The sequence below is a fragment of the Poecilia mexicana genome, unplaced genomic scaffold (genome assembly GCF_051168715.1).
Source record: "Poecilia mexicana isolate PSO_F unplaced genomic scaffold, ASM5116871v1 scaffold_10, whole genome shotgun sequence".
Taxonomy (NCBI): domain Eukaryota; kingdom Metazoa; phylum Chordata; class Actinopteri; order Cyprinodontiformes; family Poeciliidae; genus Poecilia; species Poecilia mexicana.
The window spans coordinates 22609481-22632586 of record NW_028263379.1 but is presented as its reverse complement, the minus strand read 5'-3'; the positions used below and the strand labels follow the sequence as shown (position 1 = coordinate 22632586).

At 39.3% G+C, this 23106-nt stretch overlaps 1 protein-coding gene across 1 annotated transcript; it reads right to left on the bottom strand.

Annotated features, from left to right (window-relative positions):
- Positions 1-858: 858 nt before the first annotated feature.
- atp10b (ATPase phospholipid transporting 10B) lies at positions 859-22808 on the bottom strand. Its single transcript, XM_015000078.2, has 21 exons — positions 22278-22808; positions 17184-17388; positions 16856-16941; positions 16441-16547; positions 15875-16006; positions 15550-15677; positions 15163-15415; positions 14304-14500; positions 10052-10222; positions 7535-8039; positions 7333-7433; positions 7119-7245; positions 6830-7014; positions 4026-4293; positions 3566-3642; positions 3356-3481; positions 3072-3272; positions 2888-2968; positions 2692-2796; positions 2258-2445; positions 859-1279 (listed from the first exon to the last, which is right to left on the bottom strand). The coding sequence occupies exons 1-21, from the start codon at positions 22685-22687 to the stop codon at positions 994-996; spliced, it is 3939 nt and encodes a 1312-aa protein (XP_014855564.2). The 5' UTR covers positions 22688-22808; the 3' UTR covers positions 859-993.
- Positions 22809-23106: the final 298 nt, after the last annotated feature.

The window sequence follows — 23106 nt, the reverse complement described above, 5'->3', positions numbered from 1 at the left end:
CCTCAATTTAGGTAATCACAGGGCAGCAGGGGTCTCATAATGGTCTTAAACGTGAACAGACCTCATTCAGTTTGATTATACATGTTTATATTTCAGTGCAGCCATATTGCCGAGGGAATAATGCTGTTGCAATTTATTGAGCATAATCGGCTCTGAGTATCAAAATGAGTACAGGGATGCAGGTTTTTCCAGAAAAACAAGCAGAGCGGACTCACTCTACCTGTAATCGGATGTGACATCATCGTGTTATGGTGTTGACAGGTAGCTCAAGTCATCTATGAAACTGGTAATTATGTTTCTTATTGCTGTTGTTCTTAGAAACACAGTTTCACAGCTCTCGTGTGGCGAATCCAAATCTAAGCAGTCTGAATCCCTGCTTCCCTGCGTCCCGTGTGACCTTCTCACAGCCCTTCGTTTTCACCGCTAGAGGGCAGCAGGGATCTAACTGCAGGCAGCGGCGTGTTATATAAGCTGAGCCGCTGCTGTATAATGAAGTATGCCCATGATAACTCAGCCCTTTTTTACAAGTGGATGTGCTTGTGCACACTCCATTTCCATAAAAAGCTCCAGGATTTGCAGCATAGAAACCAATTTTCCACCTGATTCATTTTCATTTTGGATTTTGCTTGTTTTAATGAAGATGCTCCAACAGCATATGCACTAAATGTTCACAATCGCTTTATTGGTTTGGCCTGAAACAGGTGAGGGGATAATATCGGAGACATTAGAGGAAGGTGCTTCTTTATAAGGGTGGGTGGCCACTAACTGGGTTAGCACCGCCTCCTGAAAGCCCACCGGGATTGTAACAGGCTTATGTATTGCTTTGTTATGATGAGAAGAGGAAGACGGGTCTGTGCATGCTTTAATTAAGCAGTTTATTGCAAAATTAACTACAGTCAGAGAGCCACACATGTGCCAGTTAAGATATTTACAGTTTCCTGAATAAATTATCGTCACAGCGTTCCTCGCCTCCCATCCGGTTGCCTCCGTTTCTCACGTGTGCACAGCCCTCTGACGGCTCTCTGTGATGACGTTCAGGCTAAGATCATCTCCCATGAAATTAGAGTCGGGGAGAAACTCGGGGAAGAAGTCCACAGGGGTCTCCAGGGTAGGAGAGGGTGGGTCAGAAAGCTCGTAGCGTTTGGCCGGTGCTCCACCCCTGAAGCCCCTCCACTCCTTGATCCACTGGTCCCTGGTAGAAGGGTCCATCCGGTCCAGCTGCCTGCCTTGCAGGAGCGGGGAGGGGGCGACAGAGTTCTTCAGCACATGAAACGTGTACCTGAGGGAAAGAGCGCGGTGATGAGAAAGTAGGCCAGTGAAAAACATATAGGCTTTTGATGTAAATCAGAGCGCTCTCTCTAAAAAATCAGCACTTTCAGAGGAAGCAGGGAAGAAGACGACTGAAGCAGCAGCTGATCCTCAACGTTAATATTAACATGACGCGTTTACAAATCTGCAAATGTAGTTGCAGTAAAAGGGAAAAAAAAGATCTTTATCACAGTTATTGAGCTGAATAAGTCAAAAAGAAATGCAGAATAATATAATAGGTATGATCTAATTTACATGTTGAAAACATGCTAATAAGCTAATACACAGGTTGCAGCTATGCGGATGCTCCAAGTTTTATATTTGTAAGGCAAAGAGAAAGGAAACTTGGAAAAGTTATATGTCAAGCTATAATCCTTTCTATTTCTTTGCTTTCCATTTGTTGTGCTGACTGACTGATATAGTGAAATATATGAACAATTATATTAAGTTAAAACGCAGTTGGAGATGAATTTTTGACATTCAGCTCACAAAATAATTTTCCTTGTTCAAACTCATGAAAAATATGTGTCCTTTTTATAAAAAGTGGGACAACGCCTTCATAGCATTCGCTACAATTTCAGTCTTCAGCTATTTTGTAACTGAGTCTAAATTTAAGATGACAAATTCTGACATTTTTACTGTGTAATTGTTAATCTCTATAGTATATTATTTAAGGATTGTTCATTTTTTTATTCAGTAAGAACTTTTTATTACATTTTGAAGCAAAAATATAAAAACGTTTATATACATTTTTAATTCTTTTTTTTTTTTTTCCAAATTTTTATACAATATCAGGCAGTTTCTATTGTCATTTTGTTTAAGGATGAAAGACAGATTTAAAAAATCATTTTAAAAAAATTTAGTGCCTTATCAGTATACACTTTCAACAGAAAGTGTTGCAAAAATAAATTAGTGCAATAAATCACAGATGCAGAGAGGAGGACTGTACCTGGGCAGCAGAGCCACCACGGTGCAGAGGGTGACGATAAGGTAGAACATGGGGTCGGCCATCTGGTTCTGGAGGATCCAGTAAGGATTGGATGGAGGATTACAGGTAACACAGGTGGCGGTGTAGGCCAGCGTCACAATAAAGTACAGCGCCACACTGCCCAGCATGATGATCCAATGGACCAACGTCTGCCACGCAATCAGAAACAAAACGAAAGAATTACACAAACTGGCATTAGCATTGTCTGGTTAGTGCAATTTTTATGTCAATAATTTTATGGAACTTCAGATAGTTAATGAGTTAAAAGTGGTTCTATGAAATGGTTTAGATCAGCCAGAAGGGAAGAAACTATCATATCACGGCAAACAATCCGAACAAACCTAAATCTATTTCAAAAACAATAGTATTGGTTTAAATATCACTTCAGCACTCACCCACGATTTGATTTCGATGCCAAGATGCAGCAGGATAGTAAATAAAGCAGCTGTGTTGAGTGGCGTGCCAAAGGTGAAAAGATCAACGTCTGAATCCTGGTAAGCCTAACGGGAGAATAAAACAAGTTGTCAAATGTTTGGCAGAATGACTAATAGTTGAATTTCTGTGACTTATAATGACAGATGTGTTACATACCAAATATGGAATGAAGAAGCAGACCAGACTTTGGTAGAAAGCATCCAATATGGCAATCCAGAAAGTTAAAAAATTGTATTCCTAAATTAAAAAAATAAAGACACATTTACATACAGTAGTAAAATCAACAAATGAAAGTCATATTTACTAAAACTGTTACTTTGAATTTATTTTCTTCACTAACCCCTTTTCCCTGACCGGTTCGGTACAGCTCAGGAACCCCTTGCAGCACCTCCACTGAAACATCTTTGTCAAAGATGCCAAACATGATGGGTGGAGTGGAGGTGAAGAACAGGTTGAAGAAGATCATCAGCCAGTAGTCGATCATTGTTGTGGCAGTGAATCCACAGAAGAACTGATACCAGAACAGCAAGTTCACGTAGGCCTGAGGAGTGCATTGAAAGGCACTGTTATTTTACTCTTTATAACAGAATACACAGATTATTCATACAGCAGAGCAACACTCACCACATTCTTGTAGAAGAAATAAATGATCATGTTGGCCAGTCGAGTGTAGCACCAGTGTCCATGGACGAGGACAAGCTTTTTCAGGTGCTTGAAGCGTGATATGGCAAAGTCACTCGCCATGACCGCCTGAAAAGACCAAAACACCCAACACACGTGATTCAGTCTGGGAGCAGGACGGATGTAAAGGTCTTTACAAAAATCAGTTCCCACCTGCATGCCCTCCTGACCGGATATCCCAATGCCAACATCAGCTGCTTGGATCATGTTGACATCATTTGCACCGTCACCTGGGAAAAAAGTTTGAAGCATTATTACCTGTGTGGTCACTTTTTAAAAATTTGTTGTCAATTTTTTTTTAATTGACCCTAAAGTTTGTCATTTCGTACTTCTTAGTAAACACAGATCACTCAAGATTAGGTGTTTTATGAGAACACTTAATAAATTAGTGCATCAGGTCAACTCTGCTGGTCTACCAGTTGTGTCTGGTTCCACACACACTTGTGTAAATCCAGAGAGAAAAGTCAAATATAATTGGTTCATTTTGCAATAACTGATGTGTAGAACCAAACAAACCTTAAAATTCAACATGATTAAGAAGCGAATAAAAGGAAGAGGTAGCTGCCATAGGAGAAGATTATAAACAAACAGCATAATTTCTACTTTAACTTACCTACAGCTAGCGTCATGACTTTGAGTTTCTCCCTGACCAGTTTCACCACTGCGCTCTTTTGCAGGGGCGTCACTCTGCAGCAGAGAACCGAGCGGCAGTGTTTTGTCAGTTCTACGAACCGCTCCTGCAGGTCAGGCGACTTAGCCATATCTAGAGTGTTTCCATCAATCACCAGAGAAATGTTCTGGGTGGTGCCAGCGTTGCGAGGGTCGTCTCTGTACCTCCTCACCTCCTCCAGAGTGCAGTCCAGGATGGCCGTGCACGTAACCTGGAAAAAAAAACAGAAGCTTCTAATGACTTGATATTTAGCTAAAGATGCATTTTTTTTTTACAATAATAATAATAAAAAGGATATGTTTGGGTGATGAACCAAGTGATGTTTTTCAAAAATGCCCAGAAAATAAATAGAGATGACACAGTAGAAATCTGCTCTTTAACAGGACACAGATTACTGTACGTGCTGAGTCAGGCTCTGGTCCCATTAGATTCATCATTATTGTGTCTAAATAGCTCCAGACGTAGCCAAAAGAAGGTTGTGATGATGACTGCTCCACTTTTTAGTTTTTCTAAAAACAGATTACAGTTCTCGGTTCATTAGTGTTGGTGGGAAGGTGGATGTGGGAGGCCGTCTCTCCAGTGGTCACTGAGTTATGGTTGTAAAAAAAAAAAAAGTTCATTAAAGTGTATTTCCTGAGAGGGTTGAATATTAGACTGGTAATTAGATATGAAAGCATTAGTTATGGTGTTGGGGGGTATCCCACTCCATTCGTCATCAGTCACTGGTGCCTCCGAGGGACACACAGCAGCCCCACTTATTTCAGACAGATCCACGTGTATCCCTTAGAGCTGCCAAGTAATTTTTTATCCATCCAGGGCCAGAAGGAGAAGACATGGTCAAGTCATTATGAAAGGCTTGTTCCTGCGCAACCACATTTTAATGACCTGAGTGAGGTAGGCCCCCCACACCGTACACCTTATCACGCTCTAATGGAAAGTTAGGGTGTAAATTTTAGTTTAAATGTAGAAGGGGTCAAATGAATGGAGACGTTTAAGTCGGAGGCAGGAAACTTCTTCAGTTTGCACCTCGGAAAATCCTCTTAAGAAACTTATTACAAACACGATGTATGTGGATATGAATACATACAAAAGTATTACACATTTTTAAATATTTTTAGCTTTTTGATTACTGAAACTATTTAAAAAAGTTATTGTGTTGGTCAAATATTTTATTGTACTGCTGGAATTCATTTTTACATGTCGTATGACTTCATTCATTACGACATTATGTGAGCATAAGATATAATGTGAAACATAATTGTGAGTCACTTTTTTTGACAGTCACCATTAAATGTGATAAAAATAGGCAACAAGTTTCACATCTTGTTTTACTTTTTGACCATCCATACACTAACATAAGTTAGCCTTGTGGAAATAAATGTTGAAATATTCTTGTCTCAAATCTGCAAAGCTTCTTGATACAAAACGGGATCTAATTCTACCTGGCATGAGAAATGCTTGTTGAGAGGTTTCGTCTGTGCATGATTGAATTTGTTGGGCATAATTGGGAAAAGTCCACACCTAATTAAGGTCCTGAAGTCAATTTTCTATGCATTAATGTGGGAGGCGAGAGGCAGCCGAGGCTGGAGTCCCGCTCTGCTCTCACAGCAGCTGCACTCAACAGTAGCGCAACACAAGCAGCAGGAAATGACATTGTGGAGGTTTTCTTTAGAAGAAATGTTAAACCTGAAATGCAAATTCAAAAACCTGTTCTGTTTGGTATTTATTGATGTGTTTTGATGTAAAATAAAAAATATGAACAGAGCTCCCCTTTGTCAATATGAGACAAACACTTTAAATGAAAAACAATATGATTATATTAGGAACAGAAACACATCGTACCAGACTAATAAGTCTGGGTTTGAGGTATTGTGACTCTGCACTCAGGGAGCTCCTCAGTCAGGGGATGGCAAACAATCATCAGAGTTACCCGTCAGTCACGTCTGACTGTTTCATCATTTACATGTTTATCCAGGCAGTAGGGGTTATGATCCCTCTGTGTTGCAAACAGTGTGAGAAATATAAGAAAATATCTCCACATTTCTTATTTACTGGTCCATAAAAGCCCTGAATATGTTTGACCTTTTATTCACAACTTAAAACACACAAACCGATAAAATCTCCTACTGTCCTACAGCGAATGCAGATTTGGGCAAAAAGAAAACAAAATCGCAATATAAACTTTTATTTATTAATTAACAGGGATGGACCAAGAAATCATCTTGTAAACAAATGATAGGATTTTCAATTTGACCAACCAGCTGAAAACTCTTTTTCAAGGAATAAACCATAAGTAAGACAACACTCTTCAGTGTGGAAACTGGTCCAGAGGAAAGACAGAGGTTCTCAGCACGAGACTAAGACGTTTCTGTCAGTCATATAGTATCTATCTATCTATCTATCTATCTATCTATCTATCTATCTATCTATCTATCTATCTATCTATCTATCTATCTATCTATCTATCTATCTATCTATCTATCTATCTATCTATCTATCTATCTATCTATCTATCTGTCTATCTATCTATCTGTCTGTCTGTCTGTCTGTCTGTCTGTCTGTCTGTCTGTCTGTCTGTCTGTCTGTCTGTCTGTCTGTCTGTCTATCTATGATTCAACTGTCATCAAAAGGCTGTGTTAAGTATTTTTATACCTTTACTATAAAGTTATGACTTTTTTTATATATATAAATAACGGTGCCACGCTGAAACAAGCGACACTCAGAGAAGCAGCCTGCTGCCTCCTCACCTTGTTTTTGCAGCTCATGTTAATCACCAGGTCTTCCTCCTCCAGTAGCCTGCAGGCATAGCCGATGTTGACAGCCGTCTCTGGCTTGTCACCTGTCAGCACCCACACATGGATCCCTGCCTCCCGCAGAGCCACAATGGTGTCTGGGACTTTCTCCTGCAGACGGTCCTCAATGCCAGTCGCCCCTGTAGGAGGACAAATATCCCGAGACAGGCATCATTCACACAATGATCTCGTCACGAGGACGTGCCTCTCTAGTGCTGGGAATGGTGGGGTTGATGGGTGTTACCTAGCAGGGTGAGGTTTGTCTCCAGCTGCACAGCGGTTTGCATGATGAGCTCCTCTCTGCACTCCATAGCAGCCTGCGCCCTTTTCCTCTCACCTAGCCAGCTTTGATACGTGCTCTCACTCACAACCTGTCACAGATGAAGAGAAATTATAAAAACAAGTTCCTGTACTGTAGGATAAATGATAAATGGTGTGAATTTCTAAGGATTTCATACTTTTTTTGTGATGCAGAGTGTGCGGAGGCCCTCCTTTGCATAGCAGTCGAGGTGGTATTGGGTGTCAGCTGCAACATTTTTCTCAATTCCACTGAAGTTTTCTAGAAGCAGAATCGGAAATGTTTACTTACAATAAGCTCGATTTATTAAGTATGAACGAAATGCATCTAGAAATTTCCTTTCTTTTTTGACCAGCATGTACCTGCATAAGGTGTTCCAAGTAGCTCCATAATGGAGTAGTCTGCACCTTTAGTGTACAGCACGTAGTCTTTGGTGACTGGGTGTCTCACCAAAACAGACATCCTCTTTCTGTTGGAGTCAAATGTCAAGGTGTCCAGCACCTCAAACACCAGGTCCTCCCCAGATGGGAGCCTCACAGTCACACTGTCAGGGGTCCGTGCCAGCAGGATGAAGCCATATGCTCTGGCTGCGTACACCAAGGCGGCCTCATCGGGGCTCTCCGCCTCGTAGCACAGTTCCTCTGCCTCTACTATAGCGCTGCCATTTTGAGACGGAGCGTGGAGAGAACAAGTCCGGAGTCTGTTTGCGTCTGCTTCGTCCTCCGTCTTTGCAGAGTCTATAACTGGATCTTCTGAGAGAGTGCGGTTTCTCTTGTCGCGCTGGAAGAAAGCGCCGGCTTTTTTCACCAAACTGGAGAAGGTCTCCAAAGGGTTGCGCGTCTGGCTGGATTGTGGAGACGTGCACTCCTGAGTCAATGTGACAGCATAGCAAAAAGTTACAATGCTACAGTAAGAGACACATTTTATTATGAGCCAAACAAATGAAGCACATTTATAAATATATTTTTCCAGTTTAGGGGTTGAAAAACTCACTGCCTTTCTAATGTACTTTAACGCTTGTATTTTATTGCTGACACAAAATAACAAATATGATTTTCAAAACTGTTTCCAAATTAAAAACAAGAAACATAAAAAGCAGGGTTTGCATTTGTATCCAATCTCTGACAGTCAAGACACAGTAGACCCACCTTTCATAACAGTCACCCCTGTAAATCATTTGGCGATCCCTCTGCCAGAATTCATATTTAATTTTTACCCAATCTTATCTTGTAAATAGCTCACGCTGACTCAGAGTGGATGAAGAATGTCTGTGAACATTTCAGGGTTTGCCAGAAACCTGAGTTTTGTTCTCATCCAAACAGAGCAACCCCCTCCTCGTCGTTGCTCTCTCCCCTATGGCTTGTGGTAAAGTGGAAATAGCTCTTATATGGCTTTTCTCCTAGAATGGCTTTCTCTTTGCCGCTCTTCTATAAGAGGCATATTTGTGGAGTGCACCTCTAGTGCTTGTCATGTTAGCAGATTGTTTGACCTGAGTAATGGATTTCCTCCGCAGCGATAGTGAATTAAGCAGTGCTCAGAGATATATTCAAATGTTCAGATATAATTTCATAACTAGCATCTCTACAGTATTATTCCTGACCTGTCTGCTGTGTTACTTGAGCTCCATGATACTGTTTGTTCACTAATTTTCTCTAATTAACCCCTGATATCTTTATTGCCTGCTATATTTGCATCAAGATTACATTATACAACAGTGGACTTTATTTATTATTTTGTTGACTTTTGAGGGAAATTAGCTTCACTGGACATAATTTAGGGGAATCAGCGATAAGTGAACTGCATATAAATGCATAACACATTGTAAAAAAAAAAGAAAAAAAAATTAAAATCCATGTAATTTACTATTTTCTCTGCACATTCACTTTTTTGATCCATCACATAAATAATCAATAAAATACATTTAAGTCTGTGGTTGTAATATGACACAATGTGGGAAGGTTTAAGAGCCATTACAGCTTTTCTCTGTCACTTTCGTGCATTTCCGGAACAGTCCTTGACATTTGCGAATACTAAGCGAATGCAGAATCCCTCACTTTCTTAAAATCCTTCGTTCGTCTCTGAAAAGTAAATATTTGTGTCAATGGACATCTCGGGTCCATCAGAATTTCAAGTCCTCATTTCATTGTTTGTGGATAAGACAGTCAAACTGTTTAGTCGTGTTGCTAATATGACAGTGTCAGTTTATGGATGTTCTGCTGTAAATTAATGCTAAAACTTAGCATGACAAATATTGTAATCTGTATTTGTGGGATATTTCTTAATGGCAAGATTCATATTTACATCTTTACTGTTAGTATTGTAATTAGTTGATGACCATGTCACTGTGAAGGAAAAGACAGCAACGCAGAGATCCAAGAAAAACAATAAACAAAAGTAGAAATGGGAACATAGGACAATATGTGCGCATATATGCTTGACATAATATGACAATATTTTGAATGTTAAGACTTATATGATGAACTTATGTTTAAATGTTGTGATGGTCGAGACAATTCAACAAAGATAATACATTTAAATCAACGTGACAAAAGCAACTGAAATTGTAGTAAAAAGCAGAGCATTGTACATAATCACTTGCTTCACAGACATTTTAAACAGCTTTTTTGATGTGCAGAAGTGACAGAATGACCTGAATAGGTAGTTTTAAGAATTAAAATTTTACTCTGAGAAATGAACCAAAGTGACTGAGAAAACCGTGATGCTTTTGCAAAGGGCTGTTACTTCTGCTTTCTGTACGACACGGGAAGACGGCATAGTCAAATTGCCAGTTTTCAGGTTTTTTCTCGAAATTGCAGGACACTGATTGTTTAAAACAGAGATAAATTCGTGGTTTTGCAGGCCAGTTGCAGTAAACTCACCCTCTGCCTGTGAGCATTTTCCGCTGAAACAACAACGGTGTTGCAAATGGCAAGAGCCAGGAAGAAGTCCAGATGAGGATCAAAACTTCTGTTGCCGTCTCTGCGGCCTCCGCTGCTCTCTGCTCTGCTAATCTGCTGAAGCAGCTTCTGGTCTGGAATCACCTCAGTTTCCTGGAGGAGCAAAAGTTAATCAGTTTGCTAATTAAATACTGCCTGGGTGCTGATAAACCATGTCTCAGTTACATTAAGTTCTCCCAAAGCTGACGTAATAGACTCGGAGAAAGTTTTTCTCATTGAAACTTTCCACTCAGTCGTGTTTGACCATGGATAAGGCAGGTTTAAAAGGCTGAGGAGGCTGAGAAGAGGAAAGCAGCATTATTATATTTTTATTCATAGAGGCATTCTACCCTGCTGGAGATGCAGCGTGAGGAGGAGTAAAAATGGGATCCATGCTGCGTTTTTCTGTCTCTGTATCTCCTCCCCTTTGCTCTGCACTCAAAAAAATGAACTTAGGGGGTTATTAGATTAATAAAAGAATATCATGTACTTTTAACACAATAATTTCATGTTTTAAACAAAAACGTGATAAAATCATGTTGAACAAACAAGAAATTCATCAACTTAACGTTTATGAAATTGAATCATGTTGAGATAACACGATTCATTATAGCCAGACTGATCTTGTGCTGGAGGCGACGAGCGAGATCACGGCAGATCCCGCGAGATCATGGGAAATCACACGAGGCCCTGCGAGATGATTGTTTTTCGTGCCAGGAAAACGCCAGCTGCAGTTTAGAGAATACTAAATTTTCCTGGCAGGATTGTGCACATATCAGTGTTGCTATGTACACTGAAAGAAATAACTCTTTGGATTAACATAAAAAAAATCATGGAAAGATTTTCCACCTGATTACTTTGCTTTATTTCAGCACTATGTAATTCTGTTACTTCAATTTAAAGCAAATGTGTTGGCTCAACTTAACTTTTGTGGTTGATTCAACTTATTTACTTTAGTTGGACCCAATGTAATTTAATAGAACCAGACCAACTAATTTGCAATGTTTTGGACCAAATAATTGACTTTACTTGATTAAGATGAATGCAAATTTAGTTGAAACCAACTTATTTAACAGTGATACCTTCACACTATGTAATTTATGTACTCATGTCAATGGCTAACATGTGTTAACATCACATGAAGTGATGGTTAGCTGGTAATTAATCAGCGTTTTTTCTAACATTTATTGCCTGCTTGCTCCATGCGTGTGTCAAAGCACAACTGAATTGAAGTGGTTATTGCATTTATAAAAAATAACATGTTTAACAGAATTATTTTATATTTCAAAGGCAAATATGACAAAATCACGTCAAATAAACAAAATTCAACAACCTAGCGTTAATAAAATGTATTCAAGTTGAGACAACGTGATTCAATGTAGTCAGACTAATCTCCCGCCGAAGAGGGTCTAGCGAGACCCGGAGATCACGCGAGACACTGGCGAGATTACGGAAGATCACGCGAGATGCTAGCGAAATTATGGAAGATCACGCGAGATGCTAGCGAAATTACGGAAGATCACGCGAGATGCTAGCGAGATCACGCGAGATCTTGTGTCTGGGAAAACTTCAAACTGTTCTTTCAAGAGAAGCGGGAAGATTCCTGATTTGGATCTGCTTAATTTGAAAAAGGTAAGATTCAGTCTATTTTCATCCGTCTAAATCAAAATAAAAATCGAAATAAAAAGATGCAAATTAATATCATCAGACTTTTTAAAAAAAACATTTTTTTCTATGTTCGGTCACGTTTCTATGTAATTGATGTACTCAAATCATGCTAACATCACATGAAGCAGTGTAAGGGTCACAAAGCTGCTGTCAAGGCAAAAAACGGACCCCATAAATGTCACAGTTTTGCTCCTCCTCAGGTTGTTAAAACTCCCTGGAAAAAAGTTGGACTGATGTAAATTCAGCATCTGGTGCCATACAAACTCTGAAGTCTGAGGTTTAGTGGATTTTAAACACTGGGGCCAAACATAAGTCTATTTAAATGTTTTTTTATTATTATTATTATTTAATTTCAGTACTGTTATTATGTAGGTAAATGCAGAGTGGACATTGGATGCACACACACTTTTGTGGCTTTCTATCGTAATACAGATTCTTAATTTATTAATAATAAAAAGTATTAAATTTGAGTCAAAGGAACCTTTTTTTCTAACAGCATTGTTTCATATGCAGACAAAAATATTAAGTAACTTTACCTAAGATGTTAGTACTGATCTATTTGGAAATAACTACCACACATAGTCATGACATTTCCTCCATCCAGGAAATAAGACAGGTTCTTCATGTATAAGATGTTTGGTTTGTGTACAGAGTCAGGGCTTTGTACTTGCACATAAATTGGACTGGTTTAGAATGACAGTCTGTGTGGTGGATCCTCAGACTGTCATTTCAATTGAGGAGAACAGGCCATGGAATATGGGGCCTATTTGGGATTCATCCCTTCTCTTCATGTTTTTCCCATATGAGACAATATACCGTATTTTCCGCACCACAAGGTGCACCGGATTATAAGACGATTTTTGTGAAAATGTAGAAAATATGGTACCTTTTCTAAATGGGAAATCTTACCACTGGACTCACAATTAACACAGACAGGTCTTTGATGGACCTTAGCTGTTGTTGAGTCAGCCAAATAAGTGTAAAGTTATTTTTTTATTTAATGAGATGTGAAATCTCTCCCCCGCAATACCCCACCCTTGTTCCCATCATCAAGGTGCACAAATGGCCGAGACCGTCTGTGGAATCTTTGTTATTCGACCGGAGAGTGCAGAGCCTGGCGATGCCATTGAGGATGTTGGGATTCTCCTGGACGGGGTGGAAGTGATGAACAACTTGGGCAATCTATCTTTACATGTTTTTCCAAAGACCGCAGTCGAAAACTAAATTTTAACTGTTACAGTTCGCAAAGTTGAGCGAACTTACTGACACTTTTTATGTTGTTAAGAATTTGATCTATGCTAAACACAGCCCAGTTTTTTTCTGGAAAAACAAAACTGACCTTTTGTTGTTTATTTCAACTTTCAACTCAGCTGTTTTTTGTGCTGTGTAAAAAGAAAATGGATAACAATTTTGAAAATACAGTTCATGTTGTACTTTTTCTCATTGTTGAGTGTTCTTTCTTCTTTCAGTGTGGTCTTAAAACACTTCATTTAATAGCACTTAAGAAAATGTCTTTGATTTAACATAATTCAATCATGGAAAAATTTTCCACACGATTATATAGCTTTCTTTCAGCATGAAGCATGTTTGTTCAGCTAACTTAATTTTCATGAGTTGGATCAACTTAATTAAGTAGTGTGAAGTTATCAGTGTAAAATTAGTTAGGCTGGTTCTATTAAATTACATTGGGTCCAACTAAAGTAAATAAGTTGAATCAACCACAAAAATTAAGTTGAACCAACACATTTGCTTTAAATTGGAATAACCTTAATAAATTAAGTTGAACCAACACATTTCCTTTAAATTGGAATAACCTTAATAAATTAAGTTGAACCAACACATTTCCTTTAGATTGGAATAACCTTAATAAATTAAGTTGAACCAACACATTTGCTTTAAATTGGAATAACCTTAATAAATTAAGTTGAACCAACACATTTCCTTTAAATCGGAGTAACAAAATTACATAGTGCTGAAATAAAGCAAAGTAATCAGGTGGAAAATCTTTCCATGATTTTTTTATGTTAATCCAAAGAGTTATTTTTTTCAGTGTGTAGACAAAAATAGGTACAGAGAAACTATACTGTATGTCTAAACAGCAATGACTAATCTATAGTGCACATTTACTGTTGATGTAACATTGGTAGTCTGCGCCAAATGGTACTCAGTGTGACCATATGTCCTGTCACAGACACAGGGGCAAAGCTGAGCAATCGCTGACACCGAGAAGCTTGACCATCTGCGGCAGGGACAGGGACCACGAGGCCCTTGACTCAGGGATGAGTCAGATTTGGGTAAACAGATTGACACTATGAGGTTTTCTTTGGGCATATTTATATGCTGTAAAAGTTTGATATATATTCTTGCTGATTAAAAATGTGTGAATTTTAAATCCTAAAAATGCGCAAACGAGGTTGAAACGTTGATCAGATGTCGTAGCCCAGTGTGAAGATGGATGTAATGTCGTGTCTTTGTGCTCCCCGGTCACTCGTCCTGTAATTTCAGAATGAGCGTGTGGTCTTCATACCAGTGGACTGCTGAAGGCCGCATCGCTGTGTGCATTCGCTGCCACCTTGCTTTTGCGCCTTCTGCCATGCCGTTGTGCGTCTGGCGGGCTGATGCCCTCAGCTTCCAAGGACCACCTGGTTCGTGGGAGTTGTTGATGCTGATTGAAGATAACCTCCTCCTCAGACTCAGGCTCATCAATGACATCAAGGCGGATGGCTGGGAGGCAGCAGAGATTTTGTCAAATTAGCCTTGAACTGCGTTTAGTCATAACAGAGACACACACATATATAGTTCTGTGCCTTCCCCTTCGCGCCTTTCCCACTCAGCTCCATCAGACTTGCGGCAGCAGCAATGAGCTAACACCTGATAGAACTGCACATCTGCTGAGCTTATTTTACAAGCTACTTCTCACTCCAACACTCTTAAGAATGACTGTAAATGGCATAAGGGAGGAGTATTGTTGTGGTGATGTGGGAAAGGCAGAGTGTCAGAAACAGTAGGAGCATCTTGAAGAGACAGAGGCCAAATTCAAGGTGAAATTACAAAGTTTATTTGTTTAACCCTTTGACTGTCATGAAGACACCCATTGGATAACACGTAAGCATTTTGAGCATAACAGTTAAGGGGTTAGGTTAAGTTTGATGTAAACAACATTTTCTAACAACTGGAGGTAACAGAGCTACTGAATTGTGCTATAAAATAGTAATATCTGCCTGGAAAATAACATTTTGATGTGCTTTGCGAAATTCTTTGCTGAAATTTTCCTTCATCATGCGACCATTTAGAACTCTCATAAACTTTAAAATTATCCTCCAGAAGAATTGTCCATAAAAAGCTGAGCAAGGAGCATCATCTTGATTTCTTAAATGTCTCCTTACCGTTTTCTTTGTGCGGATACTCGGTTCCCATGACGGAGCATCGTCGGAACACCATCTTGTTCTCAGTGAGGGTGCCCGTCTTGTCTGAGAAGACGTATTCAATCTGCCCGAGGTCCTCCGTGATGTTCAGAGCCCTGCACTGGACCCGACTGTCCGTCTCCTCGTCGTACAGATCGATGTCATTAGTAATGAAGAAGATCTGACCCACTTTTACCAATTCGATGGACACGTAGAGAGAAATGGGAATCAGGATCTGGGAGGAACGATGAGTGGAAAATAATGCAGAGAGGACAAAGGGAAAAAAACAAGAAAGTGGACAAGAAAGAGTTAGCTTAATGAGCTTAAACTGAGTTGGAACAACGTGTTTGAGTGATATCTGTCTGACACCTGAAGAAGGATGATCATCGTGAAGAACATGTAGAAACTCTCGAGACTGGGAACGTCCAGGTGACCGTTGCTGTCAGGAACCAGGAAAGAGGGCACACCTGGCAGAGACTCCAACCACAGGTAGTGACCTGCATGGATGAAGACAGCTCCAATGACTTGCTCTCATCATCAAACAGACAGGAAACCTGGACCCCTCATCACATCCCTCCTGCTTTCTCTCTCTTTGTGAAGGATGAGTTTAGGCGTACGATCAAATTGAGCATGGTTTAATTCAAGAAGCTAACGTCACACAGCGACTTCGCATTTAAGTGATGTGATTTATTACCAAAGGCTCCGATGAGGCACATGGCGAAGAGGAGAATGAGGCAGAAGAAGACGTCTACGTTTAGCTTCCGCTCCAGTTTGCTTCGCTTGTATCTCGACCCGTTGTTGTTGAGCATGGCCTTGGTTTCATGGCCTTGAAAATTTCAGAAGAAGGCAATTATTCAAACACTGATGAAAGTCCTCATCATATCTTCAGGCTGATATTAGTAGAGAGGTAAAAATAAGCAAGCCATTTAGATAAATAAAAAATAAAAAAATAAGGAAACAGTTTCCATAAAAAGAAACAATGCATTAAAAGCTTTCATTACATATATTATCCTGATACTTTTGCCTTTCTGTTTAGGATTTGAATTAAAATATTTACATAATTTTGTATTTGTTTTGGTAATTTTGGCTTCGTCCTTGCATTAGCAGCAAGCATCAAACTTACATCGGCACATTTAGCAAAGCTTAACACACGGATTAAATAAGCTGAATCTCAGTGAAGTCAAGGTACAAAACCAAACATGCATCATTTGTCCTGTTGAAAAGTTGAAGGCCAAGGCAATCAGCAAGTTGCGAAATTACCTGCATACACCACAAAGCCAACAGCGTGATTCGTGTTTCTCACTGTGCAGCCTCGCAGCAGCAAACTCTCAATGCTGGCGCCCACCTTGTCTTTATCAGGTTTCTCTCTGCAGCGAGGGAAAGTGACAATCGTTTTTACTGTCAGACCTTGTTAGATATTCATTATTGCTGACATATTCCCCATTAGAGCTCCCCTGCTTTATGTCTGTAAATGAACAGCCTGAGCTGACCGCCTGTAGGAGCTGTGGTGCCCGGGAAAATCGATTATGGTCTATTACCGCCCCAATGATGTGTCGGCTATTATTGAGAAGTCCAGTGAGTGGGTCGGAATTAGTTTTCATGCTTCTTGGTAAGGTACGGAAGAATAGCTTCTTTTTTTTTAAAATCTACACCAAATGTGCATTTTAATACTCACACGAAACACTTAAAATGATTCAGATTGCTCTTGGGCCTTTCACACACCACAGCCGAATTGAAGCTCTCCGGTTCAAATCCAAGATTCTGGAGAATAAAACACAATACAACATCATTTCGGTACGAAAATATACCTTTTATTTTCAGCTTCACCTAAACTTGATCAACAACACAATTATATCTGAATCCTTCTGCCTGCAATTAAAATGTAAGCTCTAATGTATGTGGACTGACATGTATGTTTTTTGACTTTTGTTTCCCTCTTTGACATTTAGCAAGAGAAGCAGGAACCGTAATTAATGTCAGAACGAGTCAGCAATATTTCTCACCGCTGCCCCAAGTCCAGAAACTACTATCCTCTGCTTCAGGTTGGTTTCCCCGTCCAGGTTGGCCGTCTCTATGTGGCAAACCCCGTTAGGGTCGGACGAATAGAGGAGGAGCAGGTCTGCAGGGACGATCTCATTGGAAACTACCCGCACAAAATCTCCCACTCGCACGTCCTTCCAGCGTCTCTCCACATATTGCTTCTCCCTCCTATAGTCAGAGAAGTCACAGTCATGTTTAATAAATTAGGATATATGTCCTGATGGCTCTTGTTTGTCAAATTAAAAGTGCCTTTTGAAAAGAAATAACCTTCAGGCAAAAATAACCTTTAAAAGCCCACATTTTGGTTTCTAAAAATTGTTTTCGTATTGGACTAATGTGATATTCTTCATGTTTTCAATAACTATAAGCGAAAAAAATCATCATAATTAATGGAAATAAAGGCTGTTATTTAGTTAATCTTTCTCCTGTGTTTCAGTTAGTAGCAAACTTCCTGAAATGAATGGACTTTTCAAGAATATACTAATTTACTGAATGGGTCTGTAACCATCAAACCCCAGATTGGCTTTCTTGTACTGTGCCTCACAAGACGTCATCAAAGTTTATTGAAATTTTATGGGAAAGCCCAACATAGATGGTGCATAATTGTGAAGTGGAATGAAAGCGTCACGTGGTTTTCAACGTCGTTTACAAATTAAAAAAGTGAAAAACACGACTGAGTTCATGCCATTTGAATGAAAACTTTTTAGAACGTAGCGTTGCTGCAATTAAGGACACAGATTTTTTGCAGCACATCCGGCCCCAGTAAATTTTGCATTTGCTCAAACTCAGTCCGACTGACTGGGTTTATATGAAGATGCATCTTGCCACAGGTTTCTCAATTTCATTTCTGTCTGTACTTTGACCAGGCCATTTAAACACGAGTGTGCTTTCATACTCATCAAGACTTTCAAGTATTTTAAAATCTGTTCTCTGAGCAAAGCCAAGCCAGTATAGAGACTTTAATACTGGGTCAGAAAGGTCTATTTTCCTAGTTTTAGTGAGAGTGCATGGATGTTTTTTCTCAATATTTCATAAGGATATTAGTCCTATCTTAGAAATGTCCTTCAGGCGATAGAAGGCTGACTTCGTAACCGTCTTTATGTGTCTCTGAATGTCCGGGTATTAATCTCTCATTACAGCCAGAAATTGGTCTTGTTCAGTAATTTCCAGCTGTAATAACTAAAGCTGCTTATACCTTGATCGTTATTGTCCAGATATAATAGCTTCAGTTTTGTTTCTATTCAGCTGGAGGAAGTAAAGTCTTATCCACGCACTGATTTGTGCATCTGCTTTAAATGGGTTCATACTCACCTGGTGACATTGTTATTACTTGCTCAGTGATGGTGACTAATCATAATAAGATGATTTAGCAAAATCATGTAGATATTAAATAATTATAGGAAAGTTCAATGGTACTACTGGTACAGTCAGAAACATGAAGGACTGTATAGTTTGTTCAAATTATTTTCTAATCTGATTTGCTCAAAAAAAAAAGAGCAATGAAACGAAACAACATTAACCCCTATGTAAAGAGGAAATGGTAATTTTGGATCCTCCAATAAATCTGCTGTGTGTTTGAAGGAGAGAACAGAAAGAAAAGACGTTTCGTGAATTAACTTTTCTGAACTTTGTGATGTGAAACAGTTTCAAGATTTCAAGGAGTGTTTTGCATTATGGTTAAAAACCAGCATATCAAGCTGACTGAGCACCGGCAACAGAACGTTGAAAGTATGTTGCCCTGCATGTAGAACCTGATGGGTTAGCTACCACTCAACACCACGCCTCACTCCCAACAAAGCCAGGAGGGGAGCCTGCTGTATTTTTAGGATGTCGCATTCGTCACCTTGCATACGTTACTGTACTTTCAAAAATGTCTTTTGTGCGTCAGACAATCTGAGTTTAGATATGCGCTCCCACTTTGTTTGTACTGTTTTGCAAATGTCTGGAGTTCTTTCTAATGCGCTTTTCATATTTTTTTTTATGAAAAAAAAGAAGAATTTTTCTTCAACACTCTTAACTCCATCCTAACAAGATGGAGTTTCAACAATGTTATGGTTAGTCATAGCAGGAAACTGAGCAAAGAACAAATTTTAAATGGTAGCAGGAGAATATCAACAGAAGCCAACACAATTATTTCTTTACCTTTTTCTCTTTATCTCAGCACAGATAACCCAATATACTGTCAGGACTGGGATGAATATTAATAAAAAATAAGTCTAAACCATACAAATCTTTTAGACAGACATTCATAAACCACAAGAAAAGATCATCCTCATCAAGGAGACTACAAAAAGTATATGTATATATATGTGGAAGTAAAATATTAGGAAGTTAGGGTTAGCTTTGATTTTACTAAGATAATTATTATTATATTGAGCGACATTTTAAAACATTAATACAAGAGGAATTTCTTTGAGTTCAAATCCATGGTCACTGTATTTTGGATGAAGGAGGCCAACAGGGAAAGTGGAAGTTTTCACTTACTCCAATCATAAAAATCCAACATGGCTGCCATGTCTTCCACACAGAGTGTTAGTTGTGGCGATAAACTGTTTGTATCACATAAAATCTTTTCACAATCTCTTTCACAGATTCTTTGGTGTTTAAATAAATAAAATTAGTGCTGAGGTTATATTTCAAATACCATCAAATCCTGCACAGATCTGTTGTTATCTATGATGACACGCTTTCTAAAACTTACAGTGATTAAGACATAATGAAAGAAAATAAATAAAAGGTGAGGTAATTGTTGGTTTATCACATCACCATTTTGACATTCAGAAATGACATCAAAAACATATTGTTTTTCTTTTCTGATATTGTGCTGCTCTAAATAAAATACAAAAGATCATTTGCAGTTAGCTTGTGGAGCGAACATAATTAGCTCATCAGAGCACACAGCAGATAGCAGGTCCCACTGGTTTTCCAACTGGAACACAGATAAGTAGGTTTGATGTCGTTTCCAGATCCCGGGTTCAACGTCAGAGTAAATAAATGACCACTAGAAGTATGTTGTGTTTGAAGCAAAATCATTTTTGCTTCAACAAGTCATCTATTCAACTGTGGCTTGCAGTTAATCAGTTATTCTGTTTACCCCGTGAATAATTTAAACCACGATTTATTTTAAGTAGCACTAAAGGTAATCCAAGTACCAGAGTTAGAGAATAATGAATCACGTTTCATATGAATAACTCAGCATTTTGGGACATTGTGCTTGTCGGCTTACTTAAGAAACAAAAAAACATCAAGGCTGCTTTACGATCTGAATACAAAGTCTGAAGCCTTTGCCTGAGGTTAAATTAGCTTAACTCCACACAGACTGCAGACAAGACAACATCTGGGTGAGTCAGCAGGTGACACTGGGATGATTTTGTGTAAAGCAAAAAAAAAAAAAAAAAAAACATTTTAAGAAATGTTTCTCTGCAAAGTGAGTTAATATATCAAAACAGTGAAAGTTTCAGAATGAACTTTAACTTGAGAAATGATTTTAAAACTAAAGAAATTTTTGTATCTGGTTTCTTTGGGGTAAACTAGATGTTACTTTCAGTCTATGTACAAATGTACTCTTTCAAACAACATTGAATACAACAAAATGCTTGTAAGGTGGAGGTGGTGATTGGTTATAAAGGTCCTCCATATGCAGGCAGTGCACAAGAAACAATAGCATTTAGCAGCTCTATTAAGAGCTGCCGTGCCTAAGCACCACTTGACTGACAAGGGTTTCAGATGGGAAAAAATAGTATTTGATGGCCCATAGGATAAGACGTTTGATGCTTCACCTAAAACTATTCAAACAACAACGAGAAAAAAACGACTTGATGGGAAACAGATGGGAATTGGGGCCAAATTTCTATCATTTGACTGTATTCCACGTGAGGATCTACAGTCAAAGATGACTAGGCTAAACGAATGACTTCTAGTCTAGTTTCTATATGAAAAGAAGTGAAAATCCTGAGTTGCTTCAGGAAACATCTATATATATAGATATATATATATACAGCTCTTTACAATCCAGCGATGAAAGTTTAGGAGTTCCAGTAAGCTCAAAGGAACCTAGCTTGATCAGACCTAGAGGATCTGATCAAGCTAATTATTTGATTGCACAAGTGTCAGAATCAACTCTGCATGAAATCTGCAGTCTTTTCTGCATGAACTGGATAAAATCTGCTGTGTTTTCTCTCGTCTAAAGCTTTTCAAGCTATTTGTTAGCTTAAAAAGCTAACAAATAGCTTGAAATAAATAGCTCGCATTCCTTACTCTGGAGAGGCAAGATGAATGAACTGAGAAATGTAGTTTGGGTTCATTTTGATCTTTGTGGTATCAATTTTTCTTGATTTTCTTGATTTTTATTTCACCCCAGATGGTGACACATTTATAAGAAAAATGTATGTGTGGGAATTTCCATGCAGATACGTTGAAATTAGATTTTAGAGCCAGTGAGAATCCTGTAGCCACACTTCTTAGGACCATACTTTATCTTCCATGATGTGAGTGTTTATTTGTAGACTATCTCCAGAATTTTGTCGTGGATTTCCCCACTGAAAACATTTTAGGAGGGCCGTTCGCTCGTGACCAATACACACATAATAACTTGAAACAAATGCTAGCACAACAGTGAGATGTCAACATTGTTGCAAGAAAAAATATCAACCGAACCAAATTTCCAGGCTTAGTTTATAATCATTCAGTGGATCAATCCTTCTCTTCTTGCACCGTCTAGTTCACAGCATTAAAAAAGGGTGTGAGAATGTCTACCGTCCTTTGTGAATCTCTCCTTTTCACCAGCCATTCAAAAATAGAAAACAGCTAACCTTACTGTCTCTGCTTACGTAACACTCAGATGAGGATTTCATCAAACATGCTCTCTGTGATGGCGCGAAACGTTGTATAATCTCCCACGCATTCTCTATTTTTAAGTCGAAAATTCCCAAAGGTGTGCTGAGACACAGAGGCGATGAAATTCACAGATGCAGACATACAGGGAATCAGAAACAGATGTGCTGATGTGGTTTACACCTGCCACATCATGCATGAGCGTTCAGAACACGAGAACGTACCTGCTGTAGACAAAACACGGAGTGTTGTTGACCTTCCTGTCCGACTGGTACCTCCTGAAGTCCTCCCAGCCGTCCTTCAGGGCCGTCAGCAACATGATGACACAGATGGGGATCAGGGCCACCTCAGGCTGGAACGCGTTCACCACGGGGATGAAGTTCAGGATGGCTAAGCCCACAAAGTAGAGGTTCGCCAAGCGGTGAAACTGCTCATAAAGGTTCATGGGAAGGAATAGCAGCAGCGAGTACTTTGTGGTTTTGATGGCGTTAGAAAGGAAGAAGCGATTGGGTTGCTTCCCCTTCTCCTGTCCCTCGTAGGGCAGGTTGGACACCAAGCTGCGGAGTTCCCTCTCCCGCGCCCTCTGACCTTGCAGAGCATCCCTCACCAGGGCCAGAGGGCTCCTCCACGTCATGATTGGACCGTCGCTTTTGTTTCCTTTCCTCACCAAAGTTCCATTTCCACAGACGTTGAAGGGCTTTCACCTCAGAGCCATCGTCTCCCTCGGTGGTTCGCTGTCAGTGAGTGAGGCCTGAGTTGAAACAAGTGACAACATACCTTTCCTGGGACCGCCCCCTTCACAGTGACAGGTGTGTTTGCATTCCTTACTCTGGAGAGGCAAGATGAATGAACTGAGAAAAAAAAAATACTTGCTGAAGAGACTCAGCTGATTTTCACCAAAATTCTTTACATTGTAGAAAGTTGAGTCAGTACTTCAGCTACGTGTTTTCTTCAGCATAACGGTGACTATTAAAAATAAATAAAGAAGTAAATAAATAATCCATGAAACATTAAACAATTAAAACTGATGCTTTGGCAGAAAAATCCATCTGA